Source organism: Rhizopus delemar, genomic scaffold (genome assembly GCF_000149305.1).
Source record: "Rhizopus delemar RA 99-880 supercont3.12 genomic scaffold, whole genome shotgun sequence".
NCBI classification, from domain to species: domain Eukaryota; kingdom Fungi; phylum Mucoromycota; class Mucoromycetes; order Mucorales; family Rhizopodaceae; genus Rhizopus; species Rhizopus delemar.
Window position 1 is genome coordinate 1,016,417 of NW_027137838.1, and position 12,346 is coordinate 1,028,762.

The following is a 12,346-nucleotide window of genomic DNA, read 5'->3' on the forward strand; positions in this document are numbered from 1 at the left end:
CATATTATCAACAACATTTATAAATACTCAGAGAACACAAGAGTACAAGCAAGTGCGAGCAGTGAAATCTACGAACAACTATATTATTTATAACAAAAGATTTGGCTCAATAATGAAGAAGATAAAAATAGTTTTGAAGGAGCAGCCAAACTGACAACTTTTGGATTTAGACAAGCCAGATTTCAAGATAATGATGTTAAAGGATTTGCAACTAAAGCAATTGGGATGCCAGCCAGCCTTAAACACTTGGAGAAACCGCAGGATGAAGACCGAGTCCACAATACGTTTGACCAAGAATTCATTGCCAACTTACAACAAGCAAGGTTTCAGCAAAACATACGTAAATCAATTTTTAAAAGCGGCTGATGCGAAAAATATCTTGGTAAAAAAATTTAAGAAGGAATACCAAAAGCAATATCCCAACTGCAAGAGATGTCCGTCAACAAAATTCAGCTTTGAGACACTCCAGTCGTCCTCATAAATACAAAGAATAATAAATATTGAAAGAAATGATATTTCCATCTCGTTGGTCAAAGCCAGTGAAAAGTTAATCAAGGATAAGCTAAATGTAAGTGATAGTGGAAAGATGAAATTTAATACATAACTTATGCTTAAACTAACACGCCTACTGTTGTCAAAATATAGACAGCAATTAATTGAAAATGGTAAGAGTAATGTATTGGATTGTAAACGTTCTGATATCCATCCCGATGATGAAGACGATAACTCTCAAGATAATAGTGATTGTTCTGAAGATGAAGGCAATCAATCTGAGCCAGAAAGCTTAATATATGCCATTACAGGTGATGCAAAGAGGTTTAAAAGTGCCGTGTCGTCTTTTAAAAGGAATCTCTTTAAACAATCATATATTGCAACCGTCACACTTTTTTAACAAGTTAAATTTCGCTGAATTTTCAAGACCTAATGGAAGACTTGCCAAGATTCGTTATGAAATTAGATGATTTGAAAAAACTTGGACAGTTCTGCCATTCATACTGCATTAAAAAATTCACCAAAACCAGCAAGATGAAGAGAAAGTCTTCACCTTTTCACACAAATATAAATCTGGATAAAATAATCACTAAACATTTAAAGTGATTCGTTGATTTTTGAGGCCATTCTCAAGCAACAATCGTTTCTATGTTCTGTAATAATAAAGTTCATCTAGCATATTGCTCCTCATACTTTTCTATGTTAGCTATTCGATTTTTTTTTCTTGAACCCTATCAAAAATGATCTATTTTATAAACAGGCATAATCTCGGTGCTTGTCTTTTTTTTGGTTTGTCTTTAGACTTCTCTCTTCACCTCCCTCGCTTGGTCCTGCTACTTTAAAAAGCCACCGCAGATCGATTTTGCACAGCTACTGAACGGATCAGAGGCTTTGCTCTGTGATCCTCTCCTTGCTCTTTTCTCAAGAACTCTTTCATCGTCTGAATAAGGTCTTGTGAGAGAATGTATGTCATCAAACCCGGTCAATGAAGCCTGTTTTATCCGTATCCTACAAGCCCTGCTTTATTGAACTATCCAAAGAAAATCGAATGCTACCGACTCACGCTTTGTCTTTTCAAAGAAAGGCAGCAAAAAGAAGATGGGATGGAGTCAGGCTCAGATAGAGGAAGGTCGCGATCACAAACCCAACGCAGACACGATATGTCAGTGGCTAGGCCAGAGAGCAAGTGCGGTAGTAAAGGAGCCCTGTCTGATCTTGTCCAGACCGTGGTCCACGAACAAGAGGCTTGACCCTATGGTTTTACAAAGGCAGGCGTGTTTTCAATACCAGCGGGTGTCAGCAAGAGAGGACATCGACACGCGATGAAGGACGGAGGGCCATCCAAGTCTGTGCGTTCAAGACGGACGGGGTGGATGGACGAAGGCCAGCGGAGTTCAAAGGAGGGGAGGAATACAGAGAGAACACTTGAACGCACCTGGACCAAAAGTGACTTTCTTTTATGGCTTCTGAACTTGTCCACGACACACAAAAGAAGCATACGATACAGCCGGTAAGAAGAGAGAGAGAGTGGATAGGATCTGATGGTTTTGATAGTTTCCTGCACCGGAATTAAAAGAGGATGGAGGACTGTGGACATGTCCGTTTTGTCAAGCGATTCACACAGATGCTACACCTTATGCCATCACTACCCCACCTGTACAAGACACGGTGAAGTTAAAAAAAGCAAAGGCGGCCATCAAGCAGCATCTAGAAGAGCATCGTCAGATGCTACAAGAGCGATTAGTACAGGAATCCAGTGTGAATGAATACGAAAAGGTAGTGAGAGAGATCCTCTGAAACGATATTAATCCATCGATAGAATAACGCCGAACGAATGAAACGCGTTCGGTTATGGATCGAAGGCACAGTGAAAGATAGAGGATTATATGAAGAAAATCCTTTTTGAGAAGTGATACCCTATCAGTTTATTTTTTATTTCAAAATAAAAAAGCAAATTGAGAAACCACCACCGTCGATCGATCTTCACTTGTGGGAGCAGGACAGGTTGGACAGGACGTCAAAGAAGGAGTGAAGGAAGCTTTGGAAGAGACCGGCAGGCGGATGAGTCGTCTTTGGCTCGAAGATGTTGGGAGAGAGCGAAAGGGTGGAGGAAGAAGGCAGGGAGACGTCAGAAGAGAGAGTGGACGTGGAGTCGCCGCGAGGTGGAAGAGAAGAAGAGGAGGCGGATGGAAAAGAAGGAGAGTGGGTCAGATGGACATAGTGCTGTCGCCTGGCAGGTTGAGGACCGCTGTGGAGAGGCGGTTCATGATTGGCAGGCGTCCTAACGGAGGAAGCGGTCGAATCCGTCCAGGGACTGACAGAGGCCAGCTGGGAGCCGGTGGAGGTCAGGTCGGGCACGCCAAAGGGGGTTCTTGGGATCCGAGCGTCCATCCGGCCCAGGCTTCCGTCCGAATCGGCTGGTGAGGGACACAGGGAGGAAGGATGAAGGGAGGCAGGAGAGTCGGCGACAAGGACAGCTCGGGGATGATGAGCCTTTTCGCTGATGAGATAATAGAGAGAGCAAAGAGGATGGTAGGCCGCAGGAACCGTCTGAGGATCATCGTACCCGTTCCAGTGCTGCAGTGTCGGGTCCGAGAGGTAGGGCTCGGCCATGCCGCTCGCCTTGCGCACTTGGATCAGGGCCACATAGTTTGCACAGTACCTGTAAGTGGGTGAACGGATCACGGCCTCTAGCTCGGTCTTGATCTCACGTTCGGTGCCGAGGTCGAACCTTTTGACCATCATCAAGATCGTCGAAGGGGACAGTGGGCCGGTCAAGGGGAGACGAAGAGGCAGGTAGTTTGGGATCGGATCTCGATAGTGTTTGTGCATCCAGGGATGTCGCATCACGTCTGCCAAGAGGATGCGACGGGCACGATCGGGCTGGAAGATACGTGAGAGTAGGTCACAGCAGGACGCACTCATCTCATTCGGATACTGGACGCGAGCGAGATGGATCTTTCGATAGAGACCGTGGGCGGTGACGTCGTTGAACGGCATGGCTCCGGTGATCAAGACAAAGAGGATGACACCCAAGCTCCACACGTCCACCTCCGGTCCACAGTAGGGCACGGTGTTGAGCATCTCGGGGGCTGCAAAGTACATGGATCCACAGTGCGTCTGAAGGAGCCGGTCGGGTCGATAGAGGTTGGAAAGGCCAAAGTCTGTGATCTTGATCTGTCGATGGTCCTCGGCGAGCAGGATATTGTCAATCTTCAAGTCCCGGTGAACGATCGAGTTCCGATGCATGTAGTCCATCGCACTCACGATCTGTCGAGCAAAGTACCGCGTCTCGGTCTCGCCTAGGCAGCGGTGTCGGGCCAGATGGCTCCCCAGTGTCCCTCCGGGGGCGTACTCCATCAATAAATAAAAGCAATCGTCGGTGGCCAGCATGTCTTTGACGTGAATGATGTTGGGGTGATTCAAGAGTCGCATCAGATATCCTTCGCGTATCGTTCTCTGTTCTCGACAGACGTTCTCTTGACATCTCGAGTCAAACTCGCTCTGACCACACATCATGCCGTTGATCGTTCTGAGTTGTCGATTAAATTGAATCCTTTGGACAATCTTGACCACAGCCTAAAAACCAGTTCGATCAGCCTCGCCCCCTCCTCCCTCCTACTTTACTTACAAGATCGCCCGTCACTTCATGACAGCCCAGCATCACTTTCCCACTACCTCCTCTTCCAATCACATTCTGAAGTCGATAACCATTCACTATTCTCTGATCTGACATGTATAAATGGATGAGAAAGGAAAAGAAAAAGCAAGGATTGAGAAATCAACTGATTTTATGACATTCAGTGATGCTTGCAACAGAGACAGGCTCGAAACCCATCCATCTGTCTCTCTTTCGTCCCCCCACCAAGAAAAAGTTCCCCGTCAGATATCACTTGATGCAACCATCGGTTTGTTTCAAAATAAGGATGTTTTGAGTTGCATTGAACTTGGTGTCATCCGAGCCCACTGAGTTTTCACAGCTCTGTTCATGTCAAACACTGACAGTGGGCTCTCTCTTTCATCCACAGTTCGTATTTAGAAAATCGGCTTGAACCACACGCTATCTGTCCAAAGTCAATCCCTTTTTCAAATGTTTTTTAAAAGAGTCAGAGAACGATTCAGAGTGACAGGTGCTCTCACCAGAGATTCAGGATGAGGGAGCAGGATGAACAAAGGTTATGTCACTGCGTGTGCTCAGTAAAGATGAGATGTTTACAGTAGTCGCTCTATTTAAGGGTGTCTGATTTAAGAGTATTTTCTATTCATGGCTGTATTTCTAAAGAACGGCATAGATCCCAGCATAAATACCACTATTCTACAATCACACCAAATAAATTTTCGGACAAAGAAATTTATTGAAATAATTTTAACCTCATAACAAAATAAACTTGTCTTTTTCTCATCCATCAATACATTAAAAAAAAATGTCTGCTCAAATCTCTAAAGACTGCACCCGACCTTTAATTATATCTGAAGATGAAACAAAAGAAAGTAAAGCATGGGGGGTTTTTTATCTTCTTAGAACACATCATACGATTAGAGAGATTGCAGACCTTGTTGGATTGAACAGGTCTACTGTGCAAGACATAAAAACCAAGATTGATGACTATGGCAGCCCTTTACCTCACAAGCAAACAGGTCGTCCATTGAAAATAAATGAAAGAACTGAAAGGCACTTGAACAGGATTATTAGAGAGGATCCTTTTACCTCTTATAAAGAAATAAATGTGGAATTAGCAAAGCTAGATGTTTTTGTCTCTATAGAAACTCTTCGATCGTATGTCGATCGACTTGACTTCAAATCGTACAGAGCAGCCCACAAGCCTAGATTGACTGCAAGACACCGCAAAAGTAGGCTTCGCTGGGCGAAGGAACATCTCAATTGGACGGAAGACCAATGGAGAAGCGTTGTTTGGTCTGATGAGTCGCGCTTTTGTGTAGAAGGCAGTAAACGCGGAAAAAGAGTGCTCAGGAAGGAAGGAGAGCGTTATGACGAAAGAAATATAATACCCACAGTCAAGTGGGGTGGAGGTGGTGCTATGGTTTGGGGATGTTTTTGGGGAGGAGGTTTTGGACCTTTAGAAATTATTGATACCAGTTCCGTAGACCAAGAAAAATATATCAATATTTTGGCCAATAGGTTCCATCCTTGGTTTACAAATGTCACGGCACATCAGGAGAGGGATTTTATCTTCCAAGAGGATGGTGCTTCCTGTCATACTGGTGGTTATGCTCGATGGTGGAAGGAGACCCACCAAATCAGGGGTTTTGAGTACTGGCCTGCTCAAAGCCCTGATTTGAACCCCATTGAGCATGTTTGGAATGCTCTTGAAAGGCGAATTGAAAGAAAAAGATCATCGGTCAAAAACTTGGAGCAATTGAAGGTGGCTCTACGAGAAGAGTGGGAAAGAATGGACGATGAGTTTGCGGACCGATTAGTTCGAAGTATGAAGAGACGGTGTGAAGCAGTTATCAAAGCTAAAGGCGGCGCAACAGAATATTGAGAATTATTTTATGAATATATTCTTAAAATAAACATGTGAATCTTTCTTTTCTCAAAACTTGAAATCCCAAGCTTAAGTATACACTTATTAATTAGTCTTGAACTTACATGCCATATTTTTTAAATTTTTTGTTTCAATATTTTGTCCGGAAATTTATTTGGTGTGACTGTATTTAAGGGTGCAACGCAAATATTTTTACCACTAAATAGAAAATTTTTATAAGTCATAGTTTTTTGGATCACTCTAACAATAAACTTTTTACTTTGTAAAATAAGATCAAAGATCTGTTTGCTCTTTTGACTTATTGAATTCAGCACAAGAGTCAGCCAGTGTTATTTGAATTCGGCGATGTGATTTACGATCAAGATCGTCCAAAAGGAACTTTGTACATGAGAATAGTTTCATAGGCTTCTTTCAACCGTTTTTTACACTCTACTATATCGACACACTGCTCATCTTGCTCTGTATTATCATTTTCTTCTGTTTCATCTACGCTGCCTTCTGCCATTTCTTCATTATTAGTAATGCTTGTTGTATAGCATACTATCATCTCGCTTTCATCTGCTTCGAGGTTCAACCGATTAACATCAGTAACTTTATTGTCAAATTTCCCGAAGAAATTTGGGAGCATTCCATTTATTGTTTCTGGTTTTACTTTAAGCCATGCATTAGCTAGAGAAAACATAGCCTGAGATTGATCCATTTTGTAAACATCCAGATTATCCAACTTTTTACTGATATACAGACATAAAGCACGATCGTACTGCTGGGCTCGGAAGTGTGCCTTAAAGTTGTCAATCATTCCTGTGTATACAAAATATGAATGAGAAAACTGTAAAACATAAAGACAGCTTATATAGTATTTTATCAACAAATAATAGGTTACCTGCATCAAGAGCCTGTAGCTTGCTAGGAGAAATATCGATTTAATATTGTTGAGCGGAATTCTGATTTTATGAATGGACGCATTATCCAAAAGAAGAGCAATTTTTTCGATTCTTTCTTCCAAAGGCAACATTTAACTTTTTCACATATGTTGTCATCCAAGCATTAGTAGAATAATGGTATTCATTTTCATGTTTTTTCCAGTTGCAGTCATGAATAACAAATTAGCTCTTGCTTTAAAACATTTGGGACTCTTGTCTTGTCCGATAACAATTGGTTGCCCTTTGTAAGTCCCATCCGAGTTACAGAGCAACCCAACTGTTAGACGAGTTTTACTTTTTTTTAGGCCATCAAGCAACTCGGAACACATGGTTCTTCTTGGTGATTGCTGGTAATATAAGCCCGTTTCATCAAAGTTCATGATATCTACAGGATCATATGACCCAAGAAGTTCTTCTATCTTCCTCAATTCATTCTGAACGTTTTCAGAAGTCAAGTTGAGAATAGCGTGTTGTTTTTAGACTTTTGCCATTATTGACAACATTAGTATTACTATATAACGTTTCAGCATTGTTGAGAATGTTTGATATAGTCTGTTGGGCAAGTGGTTGATCTAAATTGAATTTCTTCATAGCCCATTCACCTAATTCTGGTTGATTAAGCTGGCCAGTAGCATTTTGATCCAAAAGCTCAATTTTTTGAGAAATAGAAAGGCGTACACGTTTATTATTAGACATTTTTTATAGATAGAATTTATTATATCATATATTCTCATCAAAATTATTTTGAGTCTACGACTCGTATATTATCCTTCCGGCAACTTTGATCAAGTCTTAAGCAAGTTTTGATTTGTTAATGTCCTTATACAATTATCAAATCTATACCAACCGACAGTGGCCTATGTGGAAACATGTTGAACAAACATGTCTAAATGTAGCTACAATACATACTAAGTGAGTTCGATTTTTTAACAGCTACGGATTTCGATTGAAGGGTATGTTCTATTTAAGGGTGGATATTCCAAAAATTTTGGCCACCCTTAAACAGAGCGACTACTGTATTGGTTAGGCTGTGATCGAATGCACTGTGAGATACAATGCAAGAGAGCAAGCCACTGGATGACAAAGAGACACAGAATGAATCAACTGCTACAACACACTTTTTGTTTTAATGGACAAGAAAGGAATGATTTATTGTCAGCATCTCACTGCTTTGATTGAATACTGTCATCATCCAACATCACCTTCTTTCCATCGACCATCCGCACCGGGCCAGTGAACCACTTTCGACCCCAGATGAAATAATACGCCATGGAGAAGATCATGATGGCACCAAAGGGCACGACGGCATAATTCATGGTATCGGGCGTGACAGGTGCCGTGGTGGGCGTGATGAACAGAGCACAGGTAAAGATCAACCAGGCCGAGGCGATGGCACCGACGGGCACGCTGAGCCGACCTAGACTGAAGGGGCCTGGTTTGAACTGAGTACGGGAGACGGTGATCCGCAAGAGGACCGGCACGAGGTAAGACACTTGAGAGCCGATGGTGTTGACAGAGACAATGGCCTCATAGGCCGTGCTGTTGATCATGTAGAGCACGCCGACGATGGCTGCGACGAGGATATTGAACCAGACCGCGATGACGGGGCTCTGGGTCCGTGGGTGGAGCGAGTGAAGGTATCGGGAGAAGGGCATGGCTCCGTCACGCGCAAAGGCATAGACCATCCGTGAACTGCCCAGGGTCAGTGCGGATCCACAAAAGAAGATGCTGAGCATCACAAAGACCAAGAACACCATAGTCCATGCGCCTCCGACACCATCGTAAAAGACTTGAATCATCTGTGGCTGGATCGCGCCTTCGCTCAGTATCTGACCGTCATAGTCTGTCACCATGAAGCTGATCGCGATCAGAAAGACAAGGCCCGAGACCACGTTGGCGGCGACACTGACGAGGATCCCAAAGGGAGAGCCACTTTGTGAATTCTTGGTCTCTTCACTCATATGCGCTGCGCTGTCATAGCCAGAAAGGGTATATTGGGATTGCAAGATGACCAGCAGAAAGGCAAATCCGTTGCTTTCGAATCCAGAGCCATTGTAAAATTGAGTAAACTAAGAGAGGTCAGTAAACGTGAGGGGAGCCTCCGCCTGACTTACGACAAAGTCGCCTGTCGCCAAGGGTTTGGTGATAGCCAGACCGGCAATGACGATCAGCAGGATACCGAGCATGTTGATGTAGACTAGACAGAGTCAGTTGGTATCCCTTTTGTTTTCTTGATCTCGACTTACATGCGCCTTGATTCATCGCGCCATTCCAACTGACGGCGACCGAATTGAGAATGCCATGGATGAGGAGGATGCCGAGATAGATGCCATATTGAGCATAGACCGACAAGGTCACCTCCGGATCCCTAGACCAATACCATCAGTCGAGCTCCCCTCCTTTTTTCTTTGCTTACCAAACCGAAACGACCCCTGCGATAAATTGAGCCAGGCCGAGATCGACCGAGGTGATGCCGACTAGAAAACAAGGGTGAGTTTGGATCCGACGCGTGGTTTTCCAATCGACTTACAACATAAACCGATCCAATTACACCAACCCGTCACCCAGCAGGCCAAGGGCACCCAACGCGAGGTGGCCAGACGCGACACCCAAAAGTACAAACCGCCCGTGGTCGGATACGCACTGCAGATTTCTGCGAGCGACAAGGCGACCATCATCGTCAGCAGGCCGGTGATCACCCAGCCCCAGATGACGCCCATCGAGCCCGCGTCGATCATGGCGTCCCCCCACATGGGCGTCAGGCCGGACAGAACCGAACAGCATGAATAGGCAATGGCGAAATTGGAAAAGGCGGAAATGGATCGATGAAGGTCCTAGTGGGATGTGAATAGAAGCAGGGGGGACACTGGTTTTATTTACTTGTTTATAACCCAGTGATTGAAGCAAGAGCTCATCCGCATCCAAAGGGGTTTGGCCTCTTTCGATTTCTTGGATCGTTGGTTTTTCTGTATCAGTCATGAAAAAAAAAGAAAAAAAAAGGAAAGGGTGTGGTTTGTATTTAAATATGCGTCTTATCTTCTTTCTCTCTATTTTTTCGTTTTGATAAAATAGAATTTATTTGTCATCCTTGCTGTCTTATTGGAAGATTTCTTTTTTTGATTTATTCCCCTTTTTTATAGATTTTTAAAGTGTGTGAGCGAGAGGGTCATGTGTCAAGAGAAAATGAATTGTGCTTTATTTGGATTTTTTAAAAAAAGTTATCAGATAACAAAGTAACACCAAAGAATAAAAGATAAAGAATAGACATCTTTCCTATCTCCCCCTTTATTTTCAAAACGCATCACCTACCTCACTTTTCTTTTCTTTTTTCTTTCTTTTTTTGCAGTTGTGCATTCAAAGCCAATGTAGTACACATTCAATCCACTGGGAACTTTTGCATATATTTTTTGGGTGGGAAGAAGGGAAACTGAGTTTAGACTTTGACGGTCCACAAAAGGATTATTTTAGATAATCAACTCAATTCACACAAGCATATCATGTTGAAGGGTTCACCCCCCCCCCTTCAGTAAACCAACCCGGCTTTGATCGGTCAACAAAGACCACTTGCAGATGGCTGCAAAGACAATCATTTGAATAGAGTCTATCGTCAAGAAGCGTGTTCAAGATAGACCAGAGGGTCTGAATTCAGCCTGTCTGTCGACGGACAGACTCTGATGACGATCAAACCGACTTTTCATCAGGTCTCAAGCGGTTCTGATGTCACCCTCGCATCACTGATCCCCTTTTGTATCTTTCGAACCCCTGTCTTTTTCTTACGCGTCGCACCGCCCGTATTACCGGCTGCAGCTAGCATGTGAAGCATAAAAAGATGGGATTCAATGCATCCTAGAGAGTGGAGCAGCCTATCTCTCTCTTCTTCTTTCTCACTTTGTTCATCCTACACATACAAAGTATCAACCATGTCGTCGATGATGTTAGTTCTTGAAAGATGCATGTTGTTGACAGCATCCGAAAGAAGCGAATGAAGAAGCACACGCGGTGTCTGTATGAAGAGGGAATGCGATTGAATTGAGTGTATCGAATCCCTTCTTTTTCTTCATTAAATACACGCAGTCCATCTTTTTTTTTATCAAAGTCGCTTTCATAAAATACAATCTTCTTATTACTACAGCAAAAATGAAGCATCGCATTCAAAAAAAAAAAGGAGAACAAGAGCACAAGTGATGGAAGCTTGATATTTAAAAAAGGTGTCCATCAGATGATGACTGGGGAGTTGAATAGATTACAAATTTAAATTAGAAAAAGCAGTGTGTCTATATCCTCCCTGACAATAAGGCTCTCTCTTTATGGAAAAAATATCAAAAGTTTTGCGATTCCTTTTTCAACATGGATTGATGGAACCGATCTTTCATCTTTGACAGAATTAAAGCAGAGATGAAGCCTGAACGATGCCATCTTAAAGATAGACTAATCAGAATGAAAGCTTGAGATCATGATGTATCAACATGCCTCTAACAGATGTGGTCTAAGCAAAAAGTAGCTATTGCCATTCAATAGACCCATCTTGACATCCACTCAGCCTTTTCTTTGCTCCTCTTTCTTTTGAGTAAACTATTTTTACTGTCATAGGATAAAGAAGAAGTCCTAAGCACAAGTCTATTTATCAAACTATTCTCAATGTAAGAAAAATGGAAAAAGATTGTACAATGAGTCAATCGCATTCGATTTTTTGTATGGCTCATAGGATTCAAGGCAGAAAGCAGGCCAGTAGGACATGGAATGATAAAAAATGCTTTGTTTCGTGTGTTTTTATTGACAAGTGTTCTCTCAAAAGATCCTATTCAGACGAGGAAAGCGTACCGGAAAGAGGACGTCAATAGTATGAAGCAGAGGAAGAAGGCTTGTCAGAGACACCATGGATCACTCTATTCCCAAAACCAAGATGAAGCGTTTTATGAGGGACAGAAACATCACCTACATCCGTTTAATAGGCATATTCACCCCGTCAAGAGTAGGAGCCTTGACCGGAACAACCGCAAAGATACCTCTGTTTACTAGATCATTTTGTTGTTTTCCTAAAGTAATCAACCCAGTAGGAAGTGAAGAGATAAGCATAAAGGCAGAGAATAAACCAAAGAAAAGAGTCGAGCGCATTTTTACATTGAATAGACGATTGGGTCATAACGAGATCATTGAAGAAAAGGTATCTTTTATATGTGCCGATAGAAGGGATGCAAAGCAGATTTTTTTTTTTTTTTTCATTGTAACTTTAAGCAGTTACTTGTTGCATTTTTTTTACAAGCACGATAGTAAGAGAGAGTAATCCTAAAAAAGGTACATTAGGTACACTTGGATCTCAAAAGTGCCTTTTTGTATCGCTTTTGAAAAAGGAAATGCGTTTGAACAAAGAATCGAGTAATTAAATAAATAAAAAGAATATATAGTGTTGTAAGGTCCTTGTAA

General features: G+C 42.5%; 5 protein-coding genes across 5 annotated transcripts; 2 read left to right on the plus strand and 3 right to left on the minus strand.

The window, feature by feature from the left end:
• Positions 1–1,951: 1,951 nt before the first annotated feature.
• Positions 1,952–2,289, plus strand: RO3G_13670 (uncharacterized protein; the record flags this gene model as incomplete). The annotated part of the gene is made up of 2 exons (XM_067668254.1): positions 1,952–2,002; positions 2,047–2,289. 2 exons carry the CDS (start codon positions 1,952–1,954, stop codon positions 2,287–2,289), a joined length of 294 nt encoding a protein of 97 aa, XP_067524355.1.
• A 186-nt stretch (positions 2,290–2,475) lies between these two features.
• RO3G_13671 (uncharacterized protein) lies at positions 2,476–4,228 on the minus strand (the record flags this gene model as incomplete). The annotated part of the gene is made up of 2 exons (XM_067668255.1): positions 2,476–4,071; positions 4,124–4,228. 2 exons carry the CDS (start codon positions 4,226–4,228, stop codon positions 2,476–2,478), a joined length of 1,701 nt encoding a protein of 566 aa, XP_067524356.1.
• Positions 4,229–4,916: 688 nt separating this feature from the next.
• RO3G_13672 (uncharacterized protein) lies at positions 4,917–5,996 on the plus strand (the record flags this gene model as incomplete). Its single annotated transcript, XM_067668256.1, has 1 exon — positions 4,917–5,996. One exon carries the CDS (start codon positions 4,917–4,919, stop codon positions 5,994–5,996), a length of 1,080 nt encoding a protein of 359 aa, XP_067524357.1.
• A 1,370-nt stretch (positions 5,997–7,366) lies between these two features.
• Positions 7,367–7,618, minus strand: RO3G_13673 (uncharacterized protein; the record flags this gene model as incomplete). The annotated part of the gene is made up of 1 exon (XM_067668257.1): positions 7,367–7,618. One exon carries the CDS (start codon positions 7,616–7,618, stop codon positions 7,367–7,369), a length of 252 nt encoding a protein of 83 aa, XP_067524358.1.
• A 467-nt stretch (positions 7,619–8,085) lies between these two features.
• Positions 8,086–9,660, minus strand: RO3G_13674 (uncharacterized protein; the record flags this gene model as incomplete). The annotated part of the gene is made up of 5 exons (XM_067668258.1): positions 8,086–8,991; positions 9,037–9,119; positions 9,169–9,290; positions 9,339–9,399; positions 9,567–9,660. 5 exons carry the CDS (start codon positions 9,658–9,660, stop codon positions 8,086–8,088), a joined length of 1,266 nt encoding a protein of 421 aa, XP_067524359.1.
• Between the last annotated feature and the right edge of the window lie 2,686 nt (positions 9,661–12,346).